General features: G+C 44.8%; 3 protein-coding genes across 3 annotated transcripts in view; 2 read left to right on the plus strand and 1 right to left on the minus strand.

Moving 5' to 3' along the window:
* The first annotated feature begins 752 nt into the window (after positions 1-752).
* LOC117901489 (probable multidrug resistance-associated protein lethal(2)03659) lies at positions 753-5,200 on the plus strand. The gene is made up of 6 exons (XM_034812257.1): positions 753-868; positions 1,066-1,471; positions 1,531-3,275; positions 3,333-4,542; positions 4,603-5,019; positions 5,089-5,200. The coding sequence occupies exons 1-6, from the start codon at positions 801-803 to the stop codon at positions 5,122-5,124; spliced, it is 3,882 nt and encodes a 1,293-aa protein (XP_034668148.1). The 5' UTR covers positions 753-800; the 3' UTR covers positions 5,125-5,200.
* Positions 5,201-12,925: 7,725 nt separating this feature from the next.
* LOC117901629 lies at positions 12,926-15,404 on the minus strand. The gene is made up of 3 exons (XM_034812458.1): positions 13,599-15,404; positions 13,434-13,530; positions 12,926-13,375 (listed from the first exon to the last, which is right to left on the minus strand). The coding sequence occupies exons 1-3, from the start codon at positions 15,300-15,302 to the stop codon at positions 12,942-12,944; spliced, it is 2,235 nt and encodes a 744-aa protein (XP_034668349.1). The 5' UTR covers positions 15,303-15,404; the 3' UTR covers positions 12,926-12,941.
* A 9,098-nt stretch (positions 15,405-24,502) lies between these two features.
* Positions 24,503-27,115, plus strand: part of LOC117901631 — a 33,805-nt gene continuing 31,192 nt past the window's right edge. The window contains exon 1 of the mRNA XM_034812461.1: positions 24,503-24,904. Within this exon, the coding sequence (XP_034668352.1) occupies positions 24,688-24,904 (217 nt within the window). The 5' untranslated portion in view covers positions 24,503-24,687. The remainder of the gene's footprint in view (positions 24,905-27,115) is intronic.

Below are 27,115 nucleotides of genomic sequence, written 5' to 3' on the forward strand. Positions count from 1 at the left end.
TGTGCACGTGGCACGTTTGTGGTTCAATTTGTTAGTTAATTTGTATTTGCTGATGGCCAACGAACTGAACAAACGATGCCATGGTTACAGTTTACATAAATATTTAAATTGTTATCAAAATGCAATGCATTTGTTATTTCAACTGTTGTCGCTTCACAAATGGCAAAAAATAAACGTTTTAAATTTCAAAATTGAGCGCGCGGATTATGCTGCAAAAATCAGTGTTGGCTAGCAGAGAAACTAGTAAAATTGCATGGTGAACTCATGTAGCCAATAGATGGCGCTGTGTAAAATGCGTGTGGGATGCATGTAGAGCTGTAATTTTTGGCTAGAGTTCATGTAAGTAACAAGAGATGGCGCCCCTTGAATGGGTATAAAATTCAAGTCAAGTTCACTCTGAACGAATTGGAGAATGACTGAAGGCAAGGACTCAAATTAAGCCCGAATTAGTCCTGCTGGCTTCCATGTGTCTTGACCTTAACCGAGCATAATAATTATCATTTAACCATATGATGAAAGCACAGATGTTTATATATATTTATACACCTTAAAGTAAAGAAGATTATCTCTAAGATAAACGACGTCACTTAGGTGAGAAATATTCCGTGAATTTAATCGCTGATTTGACGAGTGTCTGGTCCAGAGCAAGTTCGAAAGCGAAGCACTGCAGACGCTTTTATCTGAAGTTTCTTTTGGCATAAGTGAATGGAAAGTTAATCCTAGAAGTAGTAGCAGAATCGATAGCTGAAAAGTGAGAGTACCTGCGTGATAAGTACTCTACAAAATAATTTATAAAAATCATGCAGTCCGACAAGCTCCCACCCAATCCCCGTGAATCGGCAGGACTGTTGTCCTCGCTTATGTTTTGGTATGTTTCATGTTCGACTTTGAGGCTGTTGGCATCATCATCAAGTTGTCACGTAAAGTTCAGAGATAATGGGGTACATTTTCTGATAACGCTGTCACCTCGGGCTATCGTGATTTGATATCAACCTTTATGATATCTCAGACCCAAACATTTCCTATATACATGAAATAATACATTTTCCTGGCATCTTACGACAGCTTTGCTCTGCCCATTCTCTTCAAAGGCCGCAAAAAGACGCTCCAACCCACGGATCTCTATCAGGCACTGAAAGGACACAGAGCGGATGATCTTGGCGACAGATTCTTCGAGACATGGCAGGCCGAGGTGGAGGCGTGTCGTCGTCGGCGGCGCAACCAAGAGCCGAGCATCATCAAAGTGATTCTTCGCGTTTTCGGTTGGCAGCTGCTGCGCTCTGGACTGATCATTGGAGTGCTGGAGCTGGGCACCAGGGCCACTGCGCCCTTGTTGCTGGGCGCTTTGATATCGGAGTTTACGACCCATGGAAATGGCGATGGGCTGTGGGCACAGCTCTATGCAGCTGGCCTGATACTTACCACCCTGGCCAGCGTTCTCCTGGTACATCCTTATATGATGGGCATGATGGTGAGTAGAAGCTTCTCCCAAGTTTACATTTTCATTGACGATTTCCCCTCCCCATACAGCACTTGGCCATGAAGCTGCGGGTGGCCGTGGGCAGTGCCATCTATCGCAAGGCTTTGCGTTTGAGTCGCACCGCTCTGGGGGATACCACGACGGGTCAGGTGGTTAATCTGATATCCAATGATTTGGGCCGCTTCGATCGAGCGCTGATACACTTCCATTTCCTGTGGCTGGGACCGCTGGAGCTGCTGGTTGCCTCGTATTTCCTCTACCAGTCGATTGGCCTGGCCTCGCTCTACGGCATTGGCATCCTCCTGCTCTATCTCCCAGTGCAGACTTACCTGAGCAGACTGACCTCCGTGCTGCGTCTGCAGACGGCTTTGAGGACGGACCAGCGGGTGCGAATGATGAACGAGATCATCTCCGGCATTCAGGTGATCAAAATGTACACCTGGGAGCGGCCCTTTGGCAAGGCGATCGAGAGGCTGCGGAGGAGTGAAATGAGTTCCATTCGCAAGGTGAACTACATCCGCGGCACTCTGCTGTCCTTTGAGATCACGCTCGGCAGGATTGCCATCTTCGTGAGTCTCCTGGGCTACGTCCTGATGGGCGGGGAGCTCACTGCGGAGAAGGCCTTTGTGGTCACGGCCTTCTACAACATCCTGCGGCGCACTGTGAGCAAGTTCTTCCCCAGCGGCATGTCCCAGTTTGCCGAGCTGCTGGTCACGCTTCGCCGGATCCGAACATTCCTCATGCGAGACGAGACAGAGTCAATGCTGGAGCAGAGCGATGGCGATGCCAAGGAGAAGCCCACCGAAGTGCTGGTGGAAATTGAGGTCTTAACCGCACGCTGGAGCCGCGAGCACCATGAACCGGTGCTGGACAGGATCAGCATGAGCCTGAAGCGTCCGCAACTGGTGGCCGTCATTGGTCCCGTGGGCTCGGGCAAGTCCAGCCTCATCCAGGCGATACTCGGCGAGCTGCCCGCTGAGTCTGGGGGAGTGAGGATCCAGGGCAGAGTGTCGTATGCCTCGCAGGAGCCGTGGCTCTTCAACGCCTCCCTGCGGGACAACATCCTGTTCGGGCTGCCCATGGACAAGCATCGCTACCGTCGTGTGGTGCAGAAGTGTGCCCTGGAGCGTGACTTTGAGCTGCTGCAGGGCGATCGTACAGTCGTGGGCGAGCGTGGAGCCTCGCTCTCGGGTGGCCAGCGGGCGAGGATCAGCCTGGCCCGAGCCGTGTACCGCAGGGCGGACATCTACCTGCTGGACGATCCGCTCAGCGCCGTGGACACGCACGTGGGTCGCCATCTGTTCGAGGAGTGCATGCGGGGCTTCCTCAAGCATCAGCTGGTCATCCTGGTCACCCATCAGCTGCAGTTCCTGGAGCAGGCCGACGTGATTGTGATCATGGACAAGGGCAGAGTCACAGCCATTGGCAGCTACGAGGAGATGCTCAAGAGTGGCCAGAACTTTGCCCAGCTCCTTGCTAAGAGCACTTTCCATGAGGATGGAGACCACAATGAGGCAGCTGGAGATGCAAAGTCCGCTTACTCCCGTCAGAGCAGCTGCCAGAGCAGAACGAGTGTCAGCTCTGTGGACTCTGCTGGCGCGGATTCCCTCAACGAGGAGGTGCCAGCGGCAGTTGTGCCCCCGCAGGAGTCACGTTCCAGCGGCAACATCGGGCTGGACATGTACCGAAAATACTTTGGCGCTGGCTCTGGCTGGATTCTGTTTGCCCTCGTCGCGTTCTTTTGCCTGGGCACACAGCTGCTGGCCTCTGGTGGCGATTACTTTCTCTCCTACTGGTAAGTGGAAGAAGCTTTCGAGTTGAACCCATAGCTAATCCTCCCTTTTCCCCACAGGGTTAAGAACAACAATCAATCGTCGGCTGTGGACATTTACTACTTCAGCGCCATCAATGTGGCACTCGTGATCTTTGCCCTGCTCCGGACTCTACTCTTCTTCAGCATGGCCATGCACTCGTCCACTGAGCTGCACAACTCCATGTTCCGGGGCGTGTCCCGCACGGCGCTGCACTTCTTCCACTCGAATCCCTCGGGCCGCATCCTGAACCGCTTCGCCATGGACCTGGGCCAGGTGGATGAGGTGCTGCCGGCCGTCATGCTGGACTGCATACAGATCTTCCTCACCATTGCCGGGATCATCTGTGTGCTGTGCATCACCAATCCCTGGTATCTGGTCAACACGTTCCTCATGTTCCTGGCCTCGCACTTCCTGCGGCGGTTCTACTTGAGCACCTCGCGGGATGTGAAGCGCCTGGAGGCGGTGGCCAGATCCCCCATGTACTCCCACTTCAGTGCCACGCTGAATGGTCTGCCCACGATCCGCGCCCTGGGCGCCCAGCGACTGCTGACTGGGGAGTACGACAACTACCAGGATCTGCACAGCTCCGGCTACTACACGTTCCTCTCCACCAGTCGCGCCTTTGGCTACTATCTGGATCTGTTCTGCGTGGCCTATGTGATATCCGTGACGCTGACCAGCTACTTTGACCCTCCCCTCGGCAGTCCGGGACAAATTGGACTGGCCATCACCCAGGCCATGTCCATGACGGGCACCGTGCAGTGGGGCATGCGGCAGTCGGCCGAACTGGAGAACTCCATGACCTCCGTGGAGCGTGTGGTGGAGTACAGAAACCTTCAGCCCGAGGGCCAGTTCGAGTCCCCAGCAGACCAGAAGCCAGCCAATAGCTGGCCCAAAGACGGACAAATTGTGGCGGCAGACTTGAGTCTGAGATACAATCCCGATCCGAGCACCGATCGAGTGCTGAACGCTCTCAGCTTTACGATCCTTCCCCGCGAGAAGATCGGCATTGTGGGCCGCACGGGTGCGGGGAAATCCACGCTGATTAATGCGATATTCCGACTGTCCTACAACGACGGCACCCTGCTGATCGATGGCCAGGACACGGCAGCGATTGGTCTGCACGATCTGCGCAGCAAGATCTCGATTATTCCACAGGAGCCGGTGCTCTTTTCCGGCACCCTGCGCTACAATCTGGATCCCTTCGAGCAGTACACGGATGAGAAGCTCTGGCAGGTCCTACAGGAGGTAAGCCAAAGAATTTGCACTGTTTCCTTTGTATAAAACTCTCTCCCTCTTCCCGTTTAGGTTCACTTGAAGGAGGAAATCTCTGAGATGTCCACTGGCCTGCAGAGCCTCATCGCCGAGGGTGGCACCAACTACAGCGTCGGTCAGCGTCAGTTGGTCTGCCTGGCACGTGCCATTCTGCGGGAAAACCGCATCCTGGTCATGGACGAGGCCACGGCGAACGTGGATCCACAGACCGATGCCCTCATCCAGTCTACCATTCGCAGAAAGTTCAGGGACTGCACTGTCCTCACCATTGCCCATCGCCTGAACACTATTATCGATTCGGATAGGGTTATGGTCCTGGATGCCGGCCATCTCATGGAGTTTGGCACTCCACACGAACTTCTCACGCAATCCCAGAGCAAAATCTTCTACGGCATGGTCCTGGAGACGGGCAGGGCGAGCTTCGAGCAGCTTCTAAAGATTGCAGAAAGTGTGAGTGGAAAATGCCAATAGACATTCAATATTTGAAGACATTCAACATTTTTGTTATCTCTTTTGCAGGTTCACGAGAGCAAATTGCACAGCAAACCGGAATGAAGCCTGTCCGGAACAACAAATTTAACTTTTAAACTTTTTTAAAAGCTTACAGACAGTTCAAACTTCCAAAAAATAATTCTAAGCAGTCTATTACCTATTTTGCCAAATGAATTTAAGGATTTAGTGGATCTTTATTATAGCCAGAATGACGATATTCAGGTCCAGTGCCTACCCTAAATAAAACGAGAAGGGACGTGTGAGACGCTTCTTACGCGTCACAACTTGTATACCCGGCACTCAGTACTACATCTGCAACTTAGCGGTTATTTGTCAAAGTTTACATTTTTTCTTCATCTGTCATCTACATCAACAACACTACTCACGCCAACACGCTCCTTTAGCTCGCCACCCTCCCCTATAGACACACACAGAGATGTGTCAGGGGCAGAGGCCATAAACTGCGCGAAGCAGAGTGTGCTGCTATAAGCTGCGGGACGGGGTGGGTTTGGCCACTGAAAATTTCTTCATTGTGGCTATAATAATGATCCAATCGGATCCCAATTTGGTGATCTGATAGATATGGTGATTCCCTACGGAATGGCGCTTTTAGTTTTCTGTTATCTTTAAAATTGTAGATTTGGGAGGTTTTCGCCCTTTTGCGGGGGCGGAAGGGGGCGGGGGTCATTTTTGAAATACACTGGTTTCAGTATGAGCATACAGCAGTCTGGTGCCAAAATTTGGTGGCTCTAGCTCTTATAGTGTCTGAGAACTAGCCGACAAACAAGACGGACAGACGGACGGACGGACAGACGGACAGACGGACAGACAGACATGGCTCAATCGACTCGGCTATTGATGCTGATCAAGAATATATATACTTTATGGGGTCGGAAACGTTTCCTTCTGTGCGTTACATACAACCGTTATCCGCACAAAAACAAAATACCATATTTACTCTTCGAGTACCGGGTATAAAAAGAATAAAACGCCACCTAGCGTTCTCTTTTTGAACTTGAACATTTTTGCTGTATATTTTTTATGCTAAAACTATTTCTCAACAGGTGGCGCACCAGGTTTTTCGAATATCGAATCACGAATGTGGTTTAACTCTTCGCTTAATTGGACTAAAACTGCACCTAGCGTTCTATTTTTGTACTTGAAAATTTTTGCCGCCGTCTGACTACTTCTTATGCTAAAATGATTTCTCAACAGGTGGCGTACCGAGTTTTTCGAATATCGAATTTCGAATGTGGTTTAACTCTTCGCTCAATTGGACTAAAACTGCACGAAACAATTTCGTGCTCGAAATTTTTACAATTTTTACGTGAGGATTATATCTTCACTAAATTCGAATTAAAGTTAACGAACAAATTTCGAACACGAAAATTTTCAAAGTGGTTTAATTCCTCACTATATTGGACTCAAGCCGAACAAACACATTTTCGAATACGAAATTTCAAATCATGATTTTTTGGAAATAAGCTCGCTCTGAATCTCCCAAAGCGGCTGCAGTGCTCCCGCGTGAGTTGTTCCTCGTTTATACCAAGATCAATAGTTTCTTAACAATATCAATAAATAAAAGTTGATTTGTTAATAGATTGGTAAATAATTAGGTAAATAAAATAAAATAAAAGTTATTGGTCGCGTTAGTGCCATGGGACGAATAACATATGAAAAGTGAATGGAAATCCCGCTCTTTTTTGTCCCTCTTGCAACATCTTCGTATTGTTTTGTCTATGGTCCTTGCCAGACCCATCCAACCCCATCAATTCACTGCCCTAATCCCCAACCAACACCACAACCCACTTCGTAGTGACAGTAAAAATGAGTTGCCTCTTTTTTTGCTCTATTAATTTTTGCTGGCTCTAACTAGTTGAGGCCTAAGGCCGCTATGCCTTAAGTCTTGTAAAATTTAATTGAGAGGGGATGGTGGCAGAAGAAATGGAGAGTGAGAGAGAGAGAGAGAGAGAAGTAAAGTGAGGCACGCTAGACCACTTCCGCACGCACAGACACATTGGCCTGGGCGCCTTATTAATAAAACAAATACGGAAGAGGCAGGGCGGAAGAAGGGAAATAGGAGAAAGTTGAAGGAGAAGCAGTGGAAAAAGTGTATTTTCCACAGCATTTCCATATAAGCCATACTTTCAATAACCGTTCGGAGGGCAAAAAGTTTCGTTGCGCCTTCCGCAACTTTCTCTTACTCGTGCAGCACCTTCTCCCTTATTTTCTTTTTTCCTTCTTCTCGTTCTCTATCCCTCTCCCTTTTTGTCTGGCCATTTTGCTGTTGGCTTTTGTGCGCCTCTTCCGCCTATTATTTGCGCATTTTATTTTCATTGAACATTTCATTGACACTTTGACAGCAGCATTGACATTTGCGTGACTCGGGTGATTAGAATATGCGCCACGAAGCAGCCAACAGACAAAGTTCACTTCCCTCTGTCTCTCTCTCACTCACTCGCTATCTCTGTCTCTCTTTCCTACCCCATTTTGTATTCAATCTTATGGCTTAGTTTTTCATTGTCCCATCAAATGGCATACGGTCCTAGACTGTGCAATTAATTTTATTTCCGCCAAAGGGAAACTGTATTTTACGTAGCAAGGAAATCTGAGCGCCTTACGATCTAGAAAAAATCTGGAAAATTAAAGAAGCTTTGGAATTTTGGTATAATAAAGTGACTTGAAGGAAAAGGCATTTCAGAAACTATTAAATTTACAATTCGGCTCCTGGCTCTCAACGATTCTGCCTAAGAGTTGGGTGGCGAATCAGGAAGGTATTTGGGCTTCGATCTCTCATAAATAATAATACCCAATGCACATTGTTTGAACTCTAAAAATTACTGGAACTGTGCAGTTTTCATGGTTATTTCTGTGTACATAGTTCTCGAGGATTGATTTGGCATCAAATGGCATTCCATTAGGCGACTTTGGGGAGCATCTGCTTTTCCGCTTATTCAATCCGCATCCTACCTATCCATTCCCTCAAGGACGAGCTGGAACGTGTTTCATTCCATTTGTTTCGTTGGCCTGCAACATGCCGTGAAATTTATTTGGCTTGTAATGCGATTCGCCTTGGTTGTCGTGTCGTGCCTTGTCGCAGAGCTAATGCAGGCACATCTATATATCCGGCAGCGAGCTCTCCTCCAACCTGCCCTCCGGAGATAAACGATTGCCGCTTAAAGCACTTGATGTGCCAATTTTCAAAGTTGATGTCGACTTTCGTTGTCTTTTCTTGACTGCCGCTTGCCGCTTGCTGCTTTTCGTCCCTGAAATTGCCTCAAGATGTCGACAGTTGTCGAGTGGACCGAAGTCGGCAGAAGTTTTTGCATTTCCCTTGCAGTTTGCAGTTTGCAGTTTTCAGTTTATGCGGCTGCTCGATTTGATTTGCCTCGGTTATGGCCAAGTCCTTGTTCCACCAACTTTTGCACTTGAAGCGCTCCAGCTCAGCTGTCGAAGAACTTAAAAAAGAAACCATATTTTCGTTGGCTAATCTCGTCTCCTGCGCAAGAAGAAGGCCCAAAATCGTACCTCTAATTGAGTTGCTTTGCGGTCTAACCGCATTAAAGAAGATACAATAAAAAGCTAATAAATTAAATAAACAAGAGGCGGAGCTATGGCTGCCTGTGTGGAGGAGATTTATAGGTATCAATAGGAGGGTATCGATGGAGGGACAGTCCCCTATCGAAAGTGAGTGACTGAGGCAGGGAATGTTCAAGAATAGAAAGTAGATTAGATTATTTTTTGCCTAATCGGATTTCTGTTAAATTTAGAATTTATTTAAGGCCAGGAATTTATTTAGCAAGAATTTCATTTAATTAATTTATCCACTTATCTATTACGTAGATGGTTTCCCTTGCCACCTGATAAGCTTATAATTTGCAGTCATCCACATAATTGCACAGCTCTCAACGGAGCTGCCAGATGTGTCATGACCTCAAGTCCTGTCATTGCACTGAAGCGGTGAAGGTGCACTGACATGGCCATCCATCGAGCCATCCGGGTGCATCCCTGTCATCCATCTCTTGTTAGCTAAACACAATCGAATGGTAGACAAAAGACATCAGCGGAATACAGTCAGATATTACGAATACGCTTCGTGGTTCGCCTGACACACTGACTGACTGACTGACTGACTGACTGTTTGTCTGCTTTTCAGTTTAGCTTTTTATGCTCTCTGGTTGGGGTGGGGTTTGTTTTTTTCTATATTTTTCCTTTGCCATAAGCCTGAGGCATTTAATTGAACAAGTGAGCACTTTATTAAAATGTCACTCAACTGTGTTTAGCTGAGGGCTGAGATGAGGTGGGTCGGGGCTGAATGTTGAATGTTGCTGACGACGTGGTCTGTGCAAATTTCATTACGGCTGTGTCAGCCATTTTGACAGCCAGTTTCACCTACATTTAACACAGTCACAGGCAACAACAATGGCAACAATAACAGGAACAGGAACGGGAACGGGAACGGGCACAGTTCCAGTCACGGATGCCGCAGTCGACTTGGACTGCATTTAGCGTATGCATATTTAAGGTTTCCCAGACAACTTCCACAACCGAAACAGCAATAACAACAGCAACAAAACTCCAGAAAACTCTCCAGCCAAGCAACCACAACAACAAAAAGGGTAACAGCTGGAGGAACAAAATAGAAGGCACAGAAGAGCATAGAAATATTTGGACTATAAGATACCCACTGTGGAAATGCTTTATGGAAGAAAAAGAATTGGGAAAAAGGTAAAGTCTGTGATTGTGGTTTGTGTACGAAAGGCTTAAGCTGGGATAAGTATTCCCATTGTTAAGAGCGAGTTATCGATAAGTTCAATGCGGAATGGAGCAGCGAACGGGAGTGATGATCGGGTAATCGAGGGAGAAAATTGTTGTGTGCTCTGCTCACAGGAAAGCGAACAAGTAGAGTGAAGTATTGGAGATGCACAGTTCCATGTATGTCTGTTTGTATCTCCTTGAGTACTAGTCCCTGGTATACCCTTCTAGAATACAATTACCAGGTATAAACAAAACTCATACTCGTATATCATTTGACCCTGCTGGCGGCCTCTTCACCCCTCCTCCCCAGCGCGCATTCTGCTAACAAGAAGCAAACAACAGGGAAACCAAAAGTGGGTGCGAGCGAGAGAGCGAGGTGGAGTAAGGGAGAGCGAAAAAAAAGTTTTGAAATGAAAAAGCAGTCAGCATATGAAATGAGTTTATTACTCAAAATGTTCCACTGTGTGTGTGCGTGTGTGTGGTGTGTGTGTGTGCCCCAGTGCGGCACGCTTTAAGTGGCATGCAGCATGTGGGTTCGCGAGCGGGGCACGGGGGGCCTGCATGTGGCAGGCAAAGCAGGAAAGGGCTGACGTCCTGCCTGGATGACGCCGCGATGCAGGCAAATAGTTAGTTAGATTTATTTATAAATAATTTCCAAGCATAAATCGTGGCGCAGCTTAATCAAATTTGCTGCAGACACTGCCTGGCAAAAGTAGGTGCACGGGTGGGCTAGCAGTTAGTTTGGTTAGTGCAATTTATTCGCACTTTGGCTAGCCATCTTTTGGGTCTATATTTCTGTGATTTACGCCAAAGTCCTCGCACCACTCAGGAGTCATTCCACATCCGTCGGCTCGTTTCCTGCCTCTTGAATACATAATTCTACAACGCACTGTATTTATTTCCACTATCTTCCCATCATGACATTTGAAATACAACGGAAATACTTATGGCAAAGTCATCAGCAGCATATACAACGGGGAAGCGTCCTACGGATGCCAAAGGAAATGCAACAAAAGCGACAAACTGCGTTAATTGTGCGCGACGCGTGATGGCAACAGCAACAGCAACAGCAACAGCAATGCGTATATTTTATGGTGGAAACTAGCGGAAATTGGCTTATAGATGCCATGCCATAGATATCTAGCAGCACATTCCGTTCAATCCAATTGAGGATTGAAGATGCAAATACCGACGTGCATTGCATGAGGGGCATGTACCCCTGTCACATGCAAATTCGACTGCGTATCCTCTTGTGCTGAGTACCTCAAATTGCTTTCAGTGTCGAAAAGTATGCCGACGTCAAGAAAAAGCCACTGCACAGCGCGGGTTGACCAGGGAGTTGTCAATGGAAGGTGCACGGGGGATAAACTTCAGAATTTCGCATACTTTAAGGCTGTAAGTTTGCGATTAAAATGGTAAAGTGTGCACCCCAGAGAGCACTTTAATTATATTTTCATATATGTTTTATCCTAAAGTCTTCCCTCCAATTTATGCATTTTTCTGTATCAGCCCTCGTTCCTTTGGCTACAATTTGACTAAGCGCATTAGCTTTAGTTTTTAACAGACTTTTCTCTCTTTTTTTTGTGCAACTTCCACTTGGCCAGTGAGGCGGCCACAGCAGCAACGATGGCAGTGATGGGAGTGATGGAAATTGGGTGAAAGGAAAATGTGTGGAGGGAAAGCTTTGGCCGAAAAGGGAAGGGGAAGGGAAGGTCGTTCTCTGCATTAGCCAGCCCGGCAAGCGGCTCAAGTGCAAAATCGAATTTAGCTAACGGAATTTCATCTTGCTTGCCAAGAATCCCACCTTCATGCCTTTAACCCTGCAACACGACACCCCTGAACCAGCTTCCCTCCACTGCTTCCCTCGTGCACGCCACTGCTGGATTTTCTAACCAGCAGCCGACGATGCGACGATGGCGATAAGCGCCTGGAACATGCGTGCCAAACACACACACACACACAGACATTCCACAGCAGCCTTACACACACTCACACCCATGCAGATGCACCTGTGTCCGCTCTAAATGTTGGGCACAAAAAACCAGCCAAAGTGGGGCTTGGGGCGTTGGGGGAGCTGAGGTTGGGTATTGGGGTGGGCTGGGATGCTTAGCTCGAGGTCAAAGTGTGCAGCAAATTCTGCACGGCATCAGCACCTTTGCCATTAACCCAACTCGGTTCGGTTTTTGCCGGCTTCAGCTTCTTCCAACTCTGATTATACCCTTTGAATGGGTATGCTGGCACTTCGAGCAACAAAAAGGGAACATAAATACAATCTCAGCAGATAAATCAACGAAAATATGATGGTAGTCAGATGAGTTAAGCATAAGTTTCCTATAGGAAAGATGCATCTCTTAGGGTATTTAACCCATCGACCACCTTGGTGCCTTCGTGCTCCTTTTTTGCTATTAGTTTTCGCCACATGTTTGTGTGCTTCTGCTTCCCTTCTCTCTTCTCCCCACCCCAACCTATCCCCGACCTGTTCGTTTTTTGTTTTTAAGTGCAACATGAAATGTGCATACCAAGGAGCAGGCCAAACCAGACACGGACCAACCTTGGACGGACTATGGCCTCCTGCCAGCGCCGCCTCATCTGCATTTTGCAGGGCTCATCCTCAGTCCCCAGACTCCCTTCGATGCACTAATACACTCCCGGAGGTTGTACCTGTCGCTGCATGTGTGCTCGACCATGTATCCAATGTTATCCTTATCCTGTTTTGGGCCCAGAACTAAGATATATGGCAGCTGCCAAAAGATGCAAAAACATGACTTTTCTATACACACAAACAGTGTCGGAGGAGAGTCTGCGAACCATTTTGGTGGTTGCGAAATACGGAGCACACATAAATCACGGCCGTGGCTCGGTTATTTGTGCTCTTCCAACTGCCATTACAACAATTTCATTTATTTAAACTAGATCTTCCCATTGCAAATACTTTCTAGAAGATTTTGAAGCTAAGCGCCACTGTGAGGCGAAAGCAGAGCTTGTCCTGCTGTGCGGTTTGCCCAAGGGCTGTATTAGGTAGAGGGACTACCTCCATGCCTTATCCTTGCCAGTCTAAAACTCCACAGAATTCCCAAATGAAACGCAAAATTTCATAAATATAGTGTAGAGTATTCCATGGGTTACTTTTTTACTACTAATGACGACACAGAACGAATACTTCGTAGCCGCTCCTCAGCCTCGGCTGCCATGGAGACCCCCAACTGGTGGACCCTACGCTCCAGGCGCTCATGCTCTGAGCGCAGCTTCTTGACCACAACCCGCTTACCCTCCAACTGCTCGACGGTCACATCATAGTCCCGCATCAGGTCGGGATAGTGCATGAGGCAGCCGGCGGCGCGGATATTTTTCTTTTCATTTTTCAGATTCAGGTGCTTGATCTTGGCCTTGTAGATGATCATCCGGAGGCTCTCCCACTTCGCCACTCTTCGCTGGAGTCTCGTCTTCATGCGTGACAGAATATTTGAGCACATCAGATCTTTGTTTTGGTAATGGGCCAATGCGTGGATGTCGTGGGTGATGCGTCCACTCAAACGCTTCACCTCCGCATTACGTTCTGTGTGGGGGTTATCAGAAGTTGGAAGAGCTCAGAAGAGGAACTTTATACGGCTTACCATCTAATTTGATGCCCAAAGATTGATTGGTGGCCTGATTGGACAGATATTCGTGCATTTTGAGGCCATCGCCCAGATTTTCCATTTTATCCAATTGCTTCAATATCACAAAAACAAAGAAGAAAGATATGAGGAAAAGTTCCAGCCTGTTTGAAATCAACTTACAATCTTTAGGGCTGCATATTGATGCTGTGTGAGCAACAGATTTAATCTAACTTGGTCCAGTTCCCCGCGAAACGTTGTGATGCCTCGCAGGATGTCGCCGACCAAAGATTTGAGATGATCAAACCCATCCCTGCAGCACAGAGTCAGCCTGACTTTGTTCTCAAAGTGGCGAACCTTCTCCTCGGCCTCGATCGTGGCTGCCTGGACCTCATCTTGCAATTTCTTTATAATTTTCTCCTTCATTTTCTCTGTCTGAGTCTTCATGCTCAGACGGGTGTCCAGCTCGAGGATGGCATTTCTATAGCGTGTCTTGCTGAAGGTGTCTGACCGCTTGGATTCGGTGATGAGTCCCAGGCAGTTCTTTCTGAGGTAATAGTCACAGATGAGGCCGTCGAGCCTTGCATTGCGATGCAGCTCAGCCATGTAGTCCACTGTCAGCTTGTGGAGTTGCTTCATCATTTTCTCCTTGTCAAGGATCCGCGTCAGACGCACGTAGTCGCTTTCGGCATAGTTCACAGCCTTATTGATCAGCTGAGTAAGCAGCTGCTCGCACGCCTCCTTATTGGCCAGTTGGACCTCGTGGAGATCATCATCCCCGATCTCAACCACAGGCAGCTCTTCGCTCTTAAAGACAATGCTCATCATGCTCTGGCTAACATCCTCCGCTGTCTCTTCAGTCCAGCGGGGCTCTGAGAAGTCGACCTCACTTTCGGATAGAAAATCCAGCGTCAAGTCGGAAATGTCAGCATCGCTGTCTGTTTTATCCGCTGGATGTTGGGCGGTTTCATACTCCGGACTGGGCTGAGAGTTTTCCGAGTCGGAATGCTGACTGCTCGAGACTGCATCCACAAAGTGTCCAGTGTCCAATGGTATGGCATTCGTTTCCCCTGTCTCCTGGGTCTGAATCTGAAACGATTCGATGGTGGTAGTTTCCGACAAGTCTTGGATATCGGGCACTTCCTTTAAAATCTGTAGAAAGGCTAGCCTCTGGGAGAGTTCCATTGGCTCTGCCATTACCTCAGTTTCAAGCAGACTCTTTTCGCTTTCAGACTCCGAAGTGGCCAAGTCGTCATAATGCAGAGACTCCTTCGACTGTGATTTGACTTCCGGAAGCGGTTCACTCTTTTTGGCTTTCGTCTTGACAATTTTGAAACTCTCTATAGGAAGCTGTTTCTTCGAAGTTATGCTTCGTTTTTTGAAGGACTTGCTGGAAGACCTCGACATTGTTGAAACTCTCGATGCAATGGATGCTACCGAACGAGTTTCCTGGTGGTCAACACTTTCCTTAGAAACTTTTTTCTTGTCGCGTATGGGGAATGCCGTTGGTTTTTCTAGGGTTGCCTTACTGGAAGTGGGTTCTTTCTGCGTAGCTTTCTCCGACTTCTTTGCTATAGATTTCTCGGCAGTCTTTTGGGGTTTCTTCGAATGTGACTTAATCTCACCTCTGGCTGATTTATTGGTTGGCTTTTTAGCCAGCAACTCTTTTTCAGGCTTTGTTTTTGGTGTTACACTCTCTTTGGGTTTTTCTTGAGGTTCAATTCGGAAAGACGAAAACTTTTTGTCATCTTTGCTTGTGCTCTTCTCCGCCACATCATCCACGAAGTTGGTCTTTCCGTCCATGACCGATGAGGAGTCCGATTCTTCCGCATACAGAGACGGCGACTCTTCCAAGGGCTCTGCGTTGTTTTGACTGCTCTCACTCATGATGGAACTTACGAACGTCAAAACCGTGAAAGTAATGCAAAGAAAGTGCAGTGTAAAAGAAAGTGTAATGTGGAATAGAATGTGGGCCGTTGTGTACGGAGGGAAACTGAAAATAGTGTGACATTAAGTAGACACAAAATGAAAAGAGTTTGGATCAATTCGGATCTAGATCCATGACTCCTACTTTGATTGAAATCAGCAAGGGAATACATGTATGTACGCTTCCTCCTTCCGTTTGTGGGAATCATTCTTAGCTTTCACTTTCCCCCTAGGACCTACTTCGCTTTTCACTTCAATACCATCCATGGACAGGATGCCAACCACTCACAAACTTCTTGCGGCTCTGCACATTTACCTACCCAAAAAAGGAGACCCCAACCGAACGACCCTCTGCACCTTTCTTCTTTCTTCTCCTGTTTTTTTTTGCTTGCTGCCGACTAACTTGTCTGTGTCGGTTCCAATAGCTGCTCCCCAGACGTCCTCCCATCCCTGGGGGTGCAGCCTGTTGTTGGTTAATATCATCACTCATGTATGCCGCATACTAAAGAGAATTTATCATGTCTGTTGCTGCCGCTGTTGCCGATGCCGATGCTGTTGCCGTTGCCGTTGCTGCTGTTGATGCAGCTATAAAAAAAAAGCTGGCACAGGGGAAGCCGGGCAGCCAGCCCGCTGAGGTGGCAGTTCAGCCCCGCGGGGGGCTCGAAGCTTTTGGGCTTTCGACTGCAATGCTTAGTCCCAAGCTGGCGGCATTGTCGCTCAAGTGTTTCGGCAAACTGGCTTGCCATCCACAAGGCAAGTGACGGAGAAAGAACTAGAAAGTGGGAGAATGAAAAAGAGAAGCAGCGAGGAGGTGCAAGGCATGGTAGAGGGATATCTATCTGTATAAAGTAAAAGGTAGCAGCTTGTCAAATGGTCATGACAGGCCGCAAAGATTGGGGTGTAAGAAATGGGCAGTAAATATTTTGTGGATTTATTTTCGGGAAAGTGGAGCAACTGGAGGGAAAGATTAATTATGTGTTTAGTGGGGGTATTCATAATATTTGCAGCTTCTTGCCTAAACCAATAAACACCAAGTGAGAAAAGAGTAACTAAAGCCATATCCAAATATGTTTTCGTTTAAATTTTTTTCAAGTGAATAATAACGTTAAAATGTACCTAAACAATACTCAAAATTCAATTAGCATTTGGCATATTTTATGAGCATTTGAAGTACTCTTATCCTTCCTCTTCCTACAGAGCATCACTCATTCGAAACTCTCACCCAAGGACTCGTTTTTGTTGCCTTTAGTTTGGCTGACGTTGCTGCTACGGCTGCTGCATATTCGCAAATTCGTTTACGTTTACCTAGGCACCTCACGCGCCCCTGAATCCGCCTCTGTCTCTCCTGCACCTCCCAGAAGCCCCTGCCCCAGAAGCAACCGCCATCAGCTAAGTAGATTTGGGCTACCTGCATCAGGCTTGCTGCAGCTGCAACGTTTGAGTGGGTATTTTTTTTGGTTTTTTCTACATTTTGTTTGGGCAGGAACAGGGGATGGCTGCACGCTCTCTCTGGGATATTTGGCAAATTGCCTAAAACTTTCTTTATATTTGATGTAATGAATTCCAGCCTGTGAGAGACTCTGTATTGAAGTAGAGAGATAGAAGATAGAAGGCGGAAATGTTTTCTCTAAGCGAACGCCAGCAGCCAGTCCGTTGGAACAAAAAATAGACCAGAGTGTGGCAAATGGAGGCATACATTGCGTGTGCGTAATGTATAACAGATACTCCATGAAGGGGGTAAAGGGAGACTGCTGTACAGTTGAATGTTTGGATGGATGGATGTGTGTGTGTGTGTGTGCGAGTTCCGTTTCCGCAATTAAAATGTTGATTACATGAAGTACGACTGCCGCTTGTTTGTTTCCCTGCGTCCCTGTGTCCCTGTCCGCCATGAGGGTGCTACAAAGGGAAACGGAAATGATGTGTATATGCGGGCGTTAGCGCTAAGCTGAGCTTTTCATTCAGCCAACAGCAGCAGCAGCAACAGCAACATCATCGGGAACAACAATGAGAAGAACACATAAATTTCCAACATTTCGCTGGATGCGATAAGCAGTCGGAGAGGGAGCGAGTCGGAGGAGCGAGTTTAATGACACGACTCGATGGTTAGACGGTCGTTCAAGCAGGCCGAGACAAGCGATTAACAGCCAACCCAATCTCTCAGCTCCAGCAAAAACAAAACAAAAAAGGAAAAGGAAAAGCCACAGCCACAGCCAACCCACACACAGAAACTGATATTTGGAGTAACCAAAAATAGCCCTCGGAACAGACAAGAGAATAATAAGGTGAACAAAATAATACTTACAGAACTTTAGCAGACGGAACTTTTATTCCAAGACGAACAAACGATGCACTTTGAGAGGGAACAAAAAAATGTAAGAGCCAATGGCCTTCCGTTTATAAATAAAGCAAAAAGGAAACAAGTTCCAAGTTAAAGATCACCGAGGAACAACTGTTACCTTTTTTTTACCCTGTAACTATTTATTTGAACTACTTTCACCCACCAACAACAAAAGCACCTGTAAATAGGTTTAGGATTCTTGAGCTCTAACCTAAACAACTCACATGAAAACGAGTCCAAATTGCTGGTTGAACTTCCCCTGCAAAGTAGAGTAATTCCGCAAAAAGGTTCAATTGCACGCATCTTGGTTCAAAAATATTCCACAGCGGGAACACAAAAAGTTGAATGCTTCGTAAGGCTGACAAAAAACACGCCTTATACCGTAATTAAATCAATCATACGACCTGTTTGAGGGGGCTCCAAGACGGGAGCGAAACGAGCAGCCCTAGAAATCGGAGTGGTAGGCAACAGGCGCGACGAAGGTAACGCCCCCGCACACACCTGGCAAGGACCTCGCTCACTCTCTCTCCCTTCTCTCTTTCTGTTTCTTTCTGGAGCTTAGCATAAATGAATATTTATAATTCAGGCGTCTTGCAGAGGCCCCGTCTACCTTTCAGTATGCAAAGCAGCGGCGGCGTCGGCAAGGACTGAAGATCCGCAAAGTGCTTTTTTTTTGAGTAGAAAGAGACAGGTTGTGGCAACAGAGGGGGACAGGTACTACCCAGCGGAGAGAGAGTGAGACAGAGAGGTGTATCGGGGAAAAAAGAGAGACAGCAGCATGAGGGAGTACCGTGCAAGAAAGAATAATTTTTTATGAATATTTATTTGTTTTTACGAAATCGAAGTTATGCATTTGTTGCTCTCTTTCTCATGGAAGTTTGAGCGGGGGCGAAAAATAATTCCTCTGCTGGAGACTTTCCCTTCTCAGGTTCCGCCCGCCCCATCGAAGGGCCATCAAAAGTTTTTCTCAACTGCTGAAAGGTGCGTAAGACAATTTAATTTATTTGATGCATTAAAGCAGAAATATTAACGCTATAAATCAATGAGGAACAAAGTTTATTCCTTCTGTTGTTTAAGTGCATTTCGTATTAATTTATGTGTGTGCCCTTAACCCTACTCCTACCCTCCCACACACTCCCATTCAGTATGGACACGCCCACTCCCTTTGGGGCCACCAAACAACAAAATTTCGTTTTTCTTTTCGTGCTTTTTTATGACAGCTGCGAGAAAGTTATGGGAGTGAAAGTTGACTTTGGCTTTTTAAGGGAAGGGGCCAGGAGAGTCCGATATTTCGTTAAAGGACATCCAATTCCAAAATATATATACTGCAGTATTCTGTGCATTTTTTCTCTCTGTGCGTACTTATTAGTTGGTAAAGGATTTTGCTAAACCAGCCAGAAATGTTTCTGGTTAAACGGGAATCTCCATCCTTTGGATACCTCAACCAAGCTGAACCATTAGCTAAGCACACAAAGTGGATAACTCTGGCTCTCTGGTCTGCCCTCGTGTCTGTTTATCTCTTCTTACGTCTAGCTTCTACCCTCAAATTTCTCTTTCAATTTCCCTCCAAGTGCAGAACCACACGAGCTTAAAAATTTCAAGTGCTGAACTCATTCCGAGCACAAAAACGAGAAGGGACGTGTGAGACGGTTCTTACGCGTCACAACTTTTATACCCGGCACTCAGTACACTGGTTTCAGTGTGAGCATAAAGCAGTCTGGATGCAAAGTTTGGTGGCTCTAGCTCTTATAGTCTTTGAGAACAAGCCCACAAACAATGGACAGACGGACGGACTCAATCGATTCGGCTATTGATGCTGATCAAGAATATATATACTTTATGGGGTCGGAAACGTTTCCCTCTGTGCGTTACATACAACCGTTAGTCATACAAATACAATATACCCTATTTACTCTCCGAGTACAGGGTATAATGAAGCGAAATGCCACTGACCCACAGTGGACTTTGAGCCAAAGGAAGGGAAGGGAAGTATCTGAAGATGGTAATAAGGATAGGTATGTGTATGCACATGAGGATGGGTGAGGCAGTGGTCAGCATTTGCATATGCCTGGCCGGAGGGTAACGAAACTCGAAACTCGAAACTCGAAGCCAAACAGAAATTGAACCTTGAAAAGTTTACGTATTTTTGTGAAACCCATTTTTAAATTGCAGAATAAAACTTTAACTCAATTAATGCATACAAAGTGCAATCATTTGCATTATTTCCCTTTTTGTATTACACCATTTTCATGCATTTTCCATTTTATTTTCCCTTTTTTTTGTTTTTCTCATTGTCATTCTGTTGGGCAAACAAATGTCTCGCTCTTTTTGTTGTGGGGCAACGGGAAGGTTGGTGGCATGCATCGCATAGATAAAGTCATATATCACGGATAATTTTTAATAACCCAACCAGACAATCCACCTCCTCATCTACATCCACATCCACTGACGTCATCAGTTGGAGTTTGGCTTTCTGGTCTGTTGGTTCATTAAATATTGTGATAATTTTTCATATTTATTTTTAAGTGGTTTACAGTGACAGTTAAATTTACATTTTATTTCATTACGCAAAGCGCCATTTATATTTGATTTCCATATCCACACGAGCTCGCACAGATATCCATATATTTCCATTTATTCATACACTTATTTCGTCCTGTCCTCTTCGTTTAATAGCCTTTAATTGTGCGCTGTCAAAAATGTTTTTCCAGCTTCTCGCTTAGCCTCGAAATTTAAGCCTGTCTGCAGGGGTCATTTTGAAATGGGGCAATCTTAAAGAAGGTTTTTCGTTTCCATACTTTATCAGGAATGCTGGGAACTCATAAATATAACTTTAGTTAAAAGTCAATAGTTGGGTTAGTTAAAGAATTGGAATTGAAATTGGAAATCTTCATCAATTACTGAAGTGAATATTTGGTATTGATATATGCAAATACCCTAACAGACAGTTTCAATATTGTTTCTATTTTTATATGTGCCATCAGATGGCAAGCTTCGCTGACAAACAAACGACAACATTGTAATGACAACACTGCTAATGGACACTTACCTGTATGTTTAAAAATAATGTATACAAATTACAATACCAAAAAGAATGCAACACACGAAAATCAGCTTACATGATTACGAAGTACTTTTTATATTTAGCCCAAACAAATTCTTTAGCAATCATGCTGACAACGCTAATTTATTGATAAGCTCACACTTAACAGATTTGAGGGATTTTTTTAACAAGAGATGCAAATAACAGACTAATGTTAGGCCAATATTAATTCCCACTATTTTAACACCGAACCTGATACATGGATATTCAGGGAGCGTACTGTTAAGGAGAACACTGAAAAGCGGAGACTGTTATGTTAGCAAAATGTTTGCAGTGTGGATTATCTTTATTGCTAACTAACTTTCCCTTTTATAAGTATCAATCAATGAATATCTTTTTGAAGGAGGAAGTAAATATTAGCAAACATTTTTTACTGTGCACACGCTTACCTTACCTTCGTTAATAGCTTCCAGTTATAACATGAACTAATTCATAAACAGGCTTGCATGTAATTGTAAATGCCAAATGAATTTCGAACTGGTTGATAATCTATTAGTTGGTGCTGGTCTTCGAACTTGCATACGAATATCTTATGTTAGCGATGCCCTAGAAAAGTGTCACTGTTATCTACATAGATTATTTTGGGAAACATACCCTTTTAAACTGGCTGTTAACTAACCTACACAATCATTGAGAAGGGCTGCAATCTCACCCCACTGCTTATAGTGGTGATGGTAGATGGCACTGTTGAGAGCCAGCTGCAATGTAAAGCAACCCCCAAACCACGAACATAGATCTCGTGTCACTTAACAGCGCTCTCTTAGCGGAACAGTGTGGAATCGAATCAAACAAGAGAGCATTCATGCTCTCTCAACAGTTTTTGCCGAATGTAAAGCTTTTAGCGCGCTCTTAGCGACAGGAGACCAACGACAAGCAAGCTTCGCACACTGACCGCCTTGGGGGCGCCACCTCCGCCAAGTTGCTACTAAGGTAAAGTTTTTTTTAGTCATCATTTTCACTCCCAGACGAACGCACGTCCTTTTTGTCGCGCGCGTGTTACCCCAACGAAACTGAAACTCAAATTCGAAGGAAACGAACATCCCAAAACGCACACACACACATACACACACACACTGAGACAAGTGGCAGAGAGTGTGTGTGGCGGAGAGAGCAAGCCCTAAAAGTAATTCCGTGTTCATGTAAAAAGTGCAAGTGCAGAACAACAAAAAGTTAAAATCAAAATAATAACAACAGGAACGCATGGCAAAGGCAAAACTAAAAAATACAAAAAAAAATAAAATACAAGCTACTAAAAATAGATGTGGAAATGGAACTTTTTTTGAGGCAAGAATGCGGCATTTGTTGCGTGCCACAAACATTTGTCAGGCATTTGTTGCTGCTGTTGTTGGGGCAAAACTGAGAAAACTGTTGCGGTTGCGGTTAATTAAAGCGCGAAAAGTGGAACACAAGAAATAATCATCACTAACAGTAAAAGCCCTAAAGGAAACACAGAAATTAAAAAATACACAAAGGAAATGTTGAATGTTGAACATTTGAAAAGCAAAAGCTAACGTAAACAAGTAATTCGTGGAGCAATATCCTCACTTGAATAACTATAATATAATATAATATAAAATAAACGATCATCAAGGACGTTTCAAATCTAAGCAAACATATGATAAAAAAAAAAATGCTGAAATTCTATTCAAAACAGTGCCCACAGGAGTGAATGATCAACTGAATATAATATCCATTGGATGTTCTCTAGACATTAAACTAACTAAAGATCTGACAAGCTTTCTTAAGCTTTGTGTATTCCAAGAAAACCAACAAAGAGTAAAGATTAAAATTTGTTATACAAAAAACCCCATCAACTGCAGCTTAGCTACGTTTTGGCTTGAGTTCAACTACCTCTGCAAATTTTAGTCTGACCCAAGAATTGTTTAATCTTTAATTATATTTAGCCATTTTTCCCCGTCTCGCTCTCCCCTCTCCGCTCTCTATCCTTCGCGCTATCTGGCTCCTGCTCCCATTTAGGCTAATTATGTTGCCTGGCTGGCACTGGGGCTGGTGTTCGAGTGGAGTGTCCTTTTTGAGGCAGGGTCTTGGACATTTATTTCGTGGTGCATATTTTTAGGCGCTGACTACATTTTTTGTCCATTCGCTGATGTTGTTGTAATTATAATAACAGCTTCTGTTAGCCTGCTGTTGTTGTTGGCTTATTATCTGCACCTGACTTGTTAGCTATTTATTTGTGTTTATTCTGCCATTGTTTGCATTAAACAAAATGAAAAAAAAATGTCCGCTGCGTGTGGAGTATGGGTGCAAAGAACGAAAAATGTTGAATATTTTTGTTAGCTGTCAGAATCTGACATTACATTTATATATGTATGTGTATATCAATATTTGTTAATTGTTCATGTTGTTGTTGAATTTTTTGAATTGACAAAGAATAATGTCAGATGATGGAGGAAAATATGTGTATTTACATACATACATGTTTTCTTGACATACTCAAACTACATATATTTATGCTATGTTTTGCTTGTATGACATTTTGAAAGGTATTCTCAAACGAGATTTGACATGTTTGCAACATGTTTTTTTATGGTAATTATTGGTGTTAGCTTATTACGTAGTACCATAGAGAAAATACTACTAAAATAAAAGTAAATTAGATAAATTTGGTGACCGTTCCGCACCGTAGAAATCTGTAGAAATCTATCAGATACTAGAAAAAATATATTATCGTTATAAACATATCATAAAATAAATGACCATTTTCGTTAATATTTATTAGCCTAGAAATTATATTGCTTTAAATCATTTGCAATTTATTTTTCTTAATTTGCACAAAGCTTTTTCTAATAAATTTCAAAAATGCTCTCATAAATTCAACAAAAAATGTTTATTTACCAGAATATGCATTATATTTCCATTTTGATGCGTTTTCCACTGCTTCTCGCACACCTTTCGAATATGCAGTTTCATTAACAATAATTCAAAATTTGCGTATTATTGATCCACGTGACATAATTCTAATTTCCATTGTTCCATGTCATTTTTTGATACCGATTTTTTGGCTACGTGTTTGCCGTTGAATTATTTGTGTACTCTGACACACATTTGAACGCTCTTCAGTTGTTTAGAAACAAAACACTCCTGACTCTACTCTATGCCCCTGTAACCTCTTTATTTTCTGTGCCAAAGATATGGGGTTTCTCCTGCTTTTACCAGGAGACACTGTAAGGCAGTAGGACAGAAACTCCGCCAGTAACTTGGCCTCGAAAACAACTTTAGCGTCAGCCTCCAATTCATTTCGCCAATTCCTGGCCCGCACCCACACAGACTCCTTCTGCCAACTCAATTGCCTCGCAAACGCTTTCGTGACGCTCTAAATCAACTCAGGGGAGCAGGGGGGAATGGGAGCATGGTAGCCCAAAGGATTTCGAATTTATGTTGCATGGGTTTTCCCTTCGTTTCGCTGGCTTTTGCACGCTTTTGTCGCACTTGCCTCCATTTTGCCGCTGAAGGAAAGGCTGCTGTGTAATTAATCTTTGCCCAAAATGCTTGAAAATTTATGTCTTTAACTTGACTGCAGTCTCTCGGTCTACACGAGGAGTAGAGAGAGAGTGTGAGAGTGGAGAGAGGGGAGAACCAGGGGCGATCCTTATGCCGTTTAATAGTTTTTGCCTTTAACTTCTTCCCGATGTTTTTGTTGCTTTCGTTCGCGTCGCGATTAAAAGTGATTAATAGCCAACATTTTATTACCGCACAGAGGCAGCAGCTACAACAACAGGAACCCACAAAGGGGAACCCCAAAACAACTTAATGTCTAAATGAAATAAGTGAAATTTTCACACAGAAATTAATAAAGACATTAGTGCGTGTGGGCGTGAGGCTCATTGGGGAATAAAAACGAACAACGGAAAAAAAGCAGACTACGTCTACGAACTACAGCTAAAATGTGCGGACTGGAGCCGTATAGCCAGCACCAGCTGGCGCCCCACCATCAGAGGAGATCCTCACAGGACCAGCACCACCAATGCCATCAGCAGCTGGAGCAACAGGCACCGGGCAAGGGCAAGGGATGCCCCCACAGACAGACAGGCTCGGGGTCGTCGAGGACAGCCACACATTTGCAGATTTGGTACATTCTACATGTGATATTAGTCCTAATCGGTGAGTCAGTCCTCTAACGCTCTAATTTCGCCCTGTGTGTGTGTCCTTTTTCCCTTTAATTATAAACACATTTTAAATGGTCCATAATTAATGTCGGGGGTTGCTGGTTTAGGCCATAAACATTTTTATTTTCGTACAAATATTTGCCTAAAATGGGGAAACATTAATGTGCATACACATGTGTGGATGGACCCAGTGTGTGTTTTTTTGGGGTGAAGTCAGCTTAAATAGAGGCTATAATTATACAAGTTTACCCGAGAGATTGAGATGGAATGATGATTGCTCATGATGATGATGAGTCCGCTGCCACTGCTGCCAGTTTTCTTTTGAAATCAACGATTCATCTTGCATCCATTTGAGTTGAGAACGAAACTCAATCCTCTCCAAAGCAATGCCAAACATAGAGTCCCACTGCCTACAAAATTTCAGAGCTTCAACAAACTTCAAACAAGTTTCAAGTGAAGTAACAAATTCCTAAAATGTTTGAAAGAATTTCCTGGGAAATCTCAACCCACAACAAAAACTTTACAGATTTCATAATCAAACATTTTCTTACAGCATTTTTCTTGACAAAAAAAGAAGAGAAAATCGAAAAGTCGTTCCCCTCGTAAATTGAATTCAAGGACAAAAAGCGCAGGAAAAAACAATCAACAAATTGAAATCCAAAGACCAAACAATCGAATGGCCAAAGACAAAGGACAAATTGTGAGACGCTGACGGAATAGAAATTAATAAATTGGACAAGAAGTCCCCCATTTGGGGTTTGTTTTTCTGTTACTTTTTTCGCAGTAATTGGGCGATGGCAGGGAATATTGGATTCCTGTGGGTGTATTTAACAGGGAAAAGGAATCCCAAAGCGTTCCATGCATTCCTCGAGGTGCTGCGAACATTAAAATATCAATTTTCTGTGCAGCATTAAAATCCCTTTTCATTTGTTATTTTTTTTTAATATTTGTAGTATTTATCTACGTTTATAATTTTCCGAGAAATCAATCTGAGCACGGGGTATCCTGTAGTCGCTATATTCATCCACAGCTTTCTTCCTTGTTTGCTTTTTTGTTGTTTCTGGTTTGGCTTTTGTCGCAGTTGTCGGGGTTTGGGCAAGTTAAGTTGACATTTTCGCTAAAACAGACACGTGCGGGGGCTGCTAATAGCTGGAAAGTGGGTGAGCGGCAGAGAGGGGTACAAAGGAGAAGCTGTTAACGTTCTTTCATTATTTTCAAATCATATCACAAAAGGCACAGAGGCTGCTGCTGCCGCTGCACAGTTGAACGGCAGCGGAAACGGATATGAATCCAAGTGAATGTTTGCACACCAGCGGGAATCTTGCCTCCTCCTCTTCCCACATATCTTCTCCCTCTCTCCCTGTCTGCGTGTGTGTGTGTGTGTGCCTTGGCTTAATTCAACGTCTCATTTGCATACATTAAAATGTCACATTTTACATGTCGTTTGTGCGTCTCGCCCTAAGCCCAACAGCAACAGAAGCCAGAGGAACGTCAGTTAACATTAAGAGGCAGAGCCAACAGAGCCAGGCTACAGCTTCCCATCATCCCACCCATGCTCCTCCTCCACCATTCTCCTACACATAAACTACATTAGCAATTGGCCTGGCTGAAAGCATTTGGAGAGGGGCGGCGAGCGGGGGGCGCTGGCTGACTGGGAGCTGGCTGGAAAGGCAGCCATGTAAAAATGGCTTAACGCGCAAATCTTTCAACTAAACATTAATCCTAATGGTTTTCAATTTTGTTGCGCCTTCTGTGGCAAGTCAAGTTCGCTTCGGTTCCCTCTTTTCTGTTTTTTTTTTTGCTTCCTTCATTTTTTTGTGGCGCTTTGACTCTGATGCTGGGCTCTGGTTGTGGCCCCTGCTTTGCATGTTAATACGCTCTTTGATATTGCTGAGCAGCGCCTGCAGCCTGATTGCTTCTGACAGCGTCTAACCCACACCCGCCCTCGGATGATGGGAAACCTACAACCCTGTGCCCATACCGCATCCTCGGGGGCACCACGTAAATATGAAATTTCATTGAAATTTCTGTGAATTTTCATTGAGTTTCTGCAAAATGTAATGTTAAACCAAAAACACAAATAATGTAAGGACTCGCTCCTTATCTTTTTATATGTACCATAGGTATCTCTCGACCTTCCTCCCTCTCTCTTTATATGAGTACATTCCGCTCATTAAGCTGCCCTACAATTTGCCATTAATCAAGT

Source organism: Drosophila subobscura, chromosome U, assembly GCF_008121235.1.
Source record: "Drosophila subobscura isolate 14011-0131.10 chromosome U, UCBerk_Dsub_1.0, whole genome shotgun sequence".
Classification (NCBI taxonomy): Eukaryota; Metazoa; Arthropoda; class Insecta; order Diptera; family Drosophilidae; genus Drosophila; species Drosophila subobscura.

Coding starts and splice junctions, on each gene's coding strand:
- LOC117901489 (XM_034812257.1), top strand. CDS start 801: ATGCAGTCCGACAAGCTCCCACCCAATCCCCGTGAATCGGCAGGACTG. Junction 3,276..3,332: donor GATTACTTTCTCTCCTACTG/GTAAGTGGAAGA, acceptor TTTTCCCCACAG/GGTTAAGAACAACAATCAAT. Junction 5,020..5,088: donor TTCTAAAGATTGCAGAAAGT/GTGAGTGGAAAA, acceptor TCTCTTTTGCAG/GTTCACGAGAGCAAATTGCA.
- LOC117901629 (XM_034812458.1), bottom strand. CDS start 15,302: ATGAGTGAGAGCAGTCAAAACAACGCAGAGCCCTTGGAAGAGTCGCCG. Junction 13,531..13,598: donor AATATGCAGCCCTAAAGATT/GTAAGTTGATTT, acceptor GTGATATTGAAG/CAATTGGATAAAATGGAAAA. Junction 13,376..13,433: donor TTTGGGCATCAAATTAGATG/GTAAGCCGTATA, acceptor ACCCCCACACAG/AACGTAATGCGGAGGTGAAG.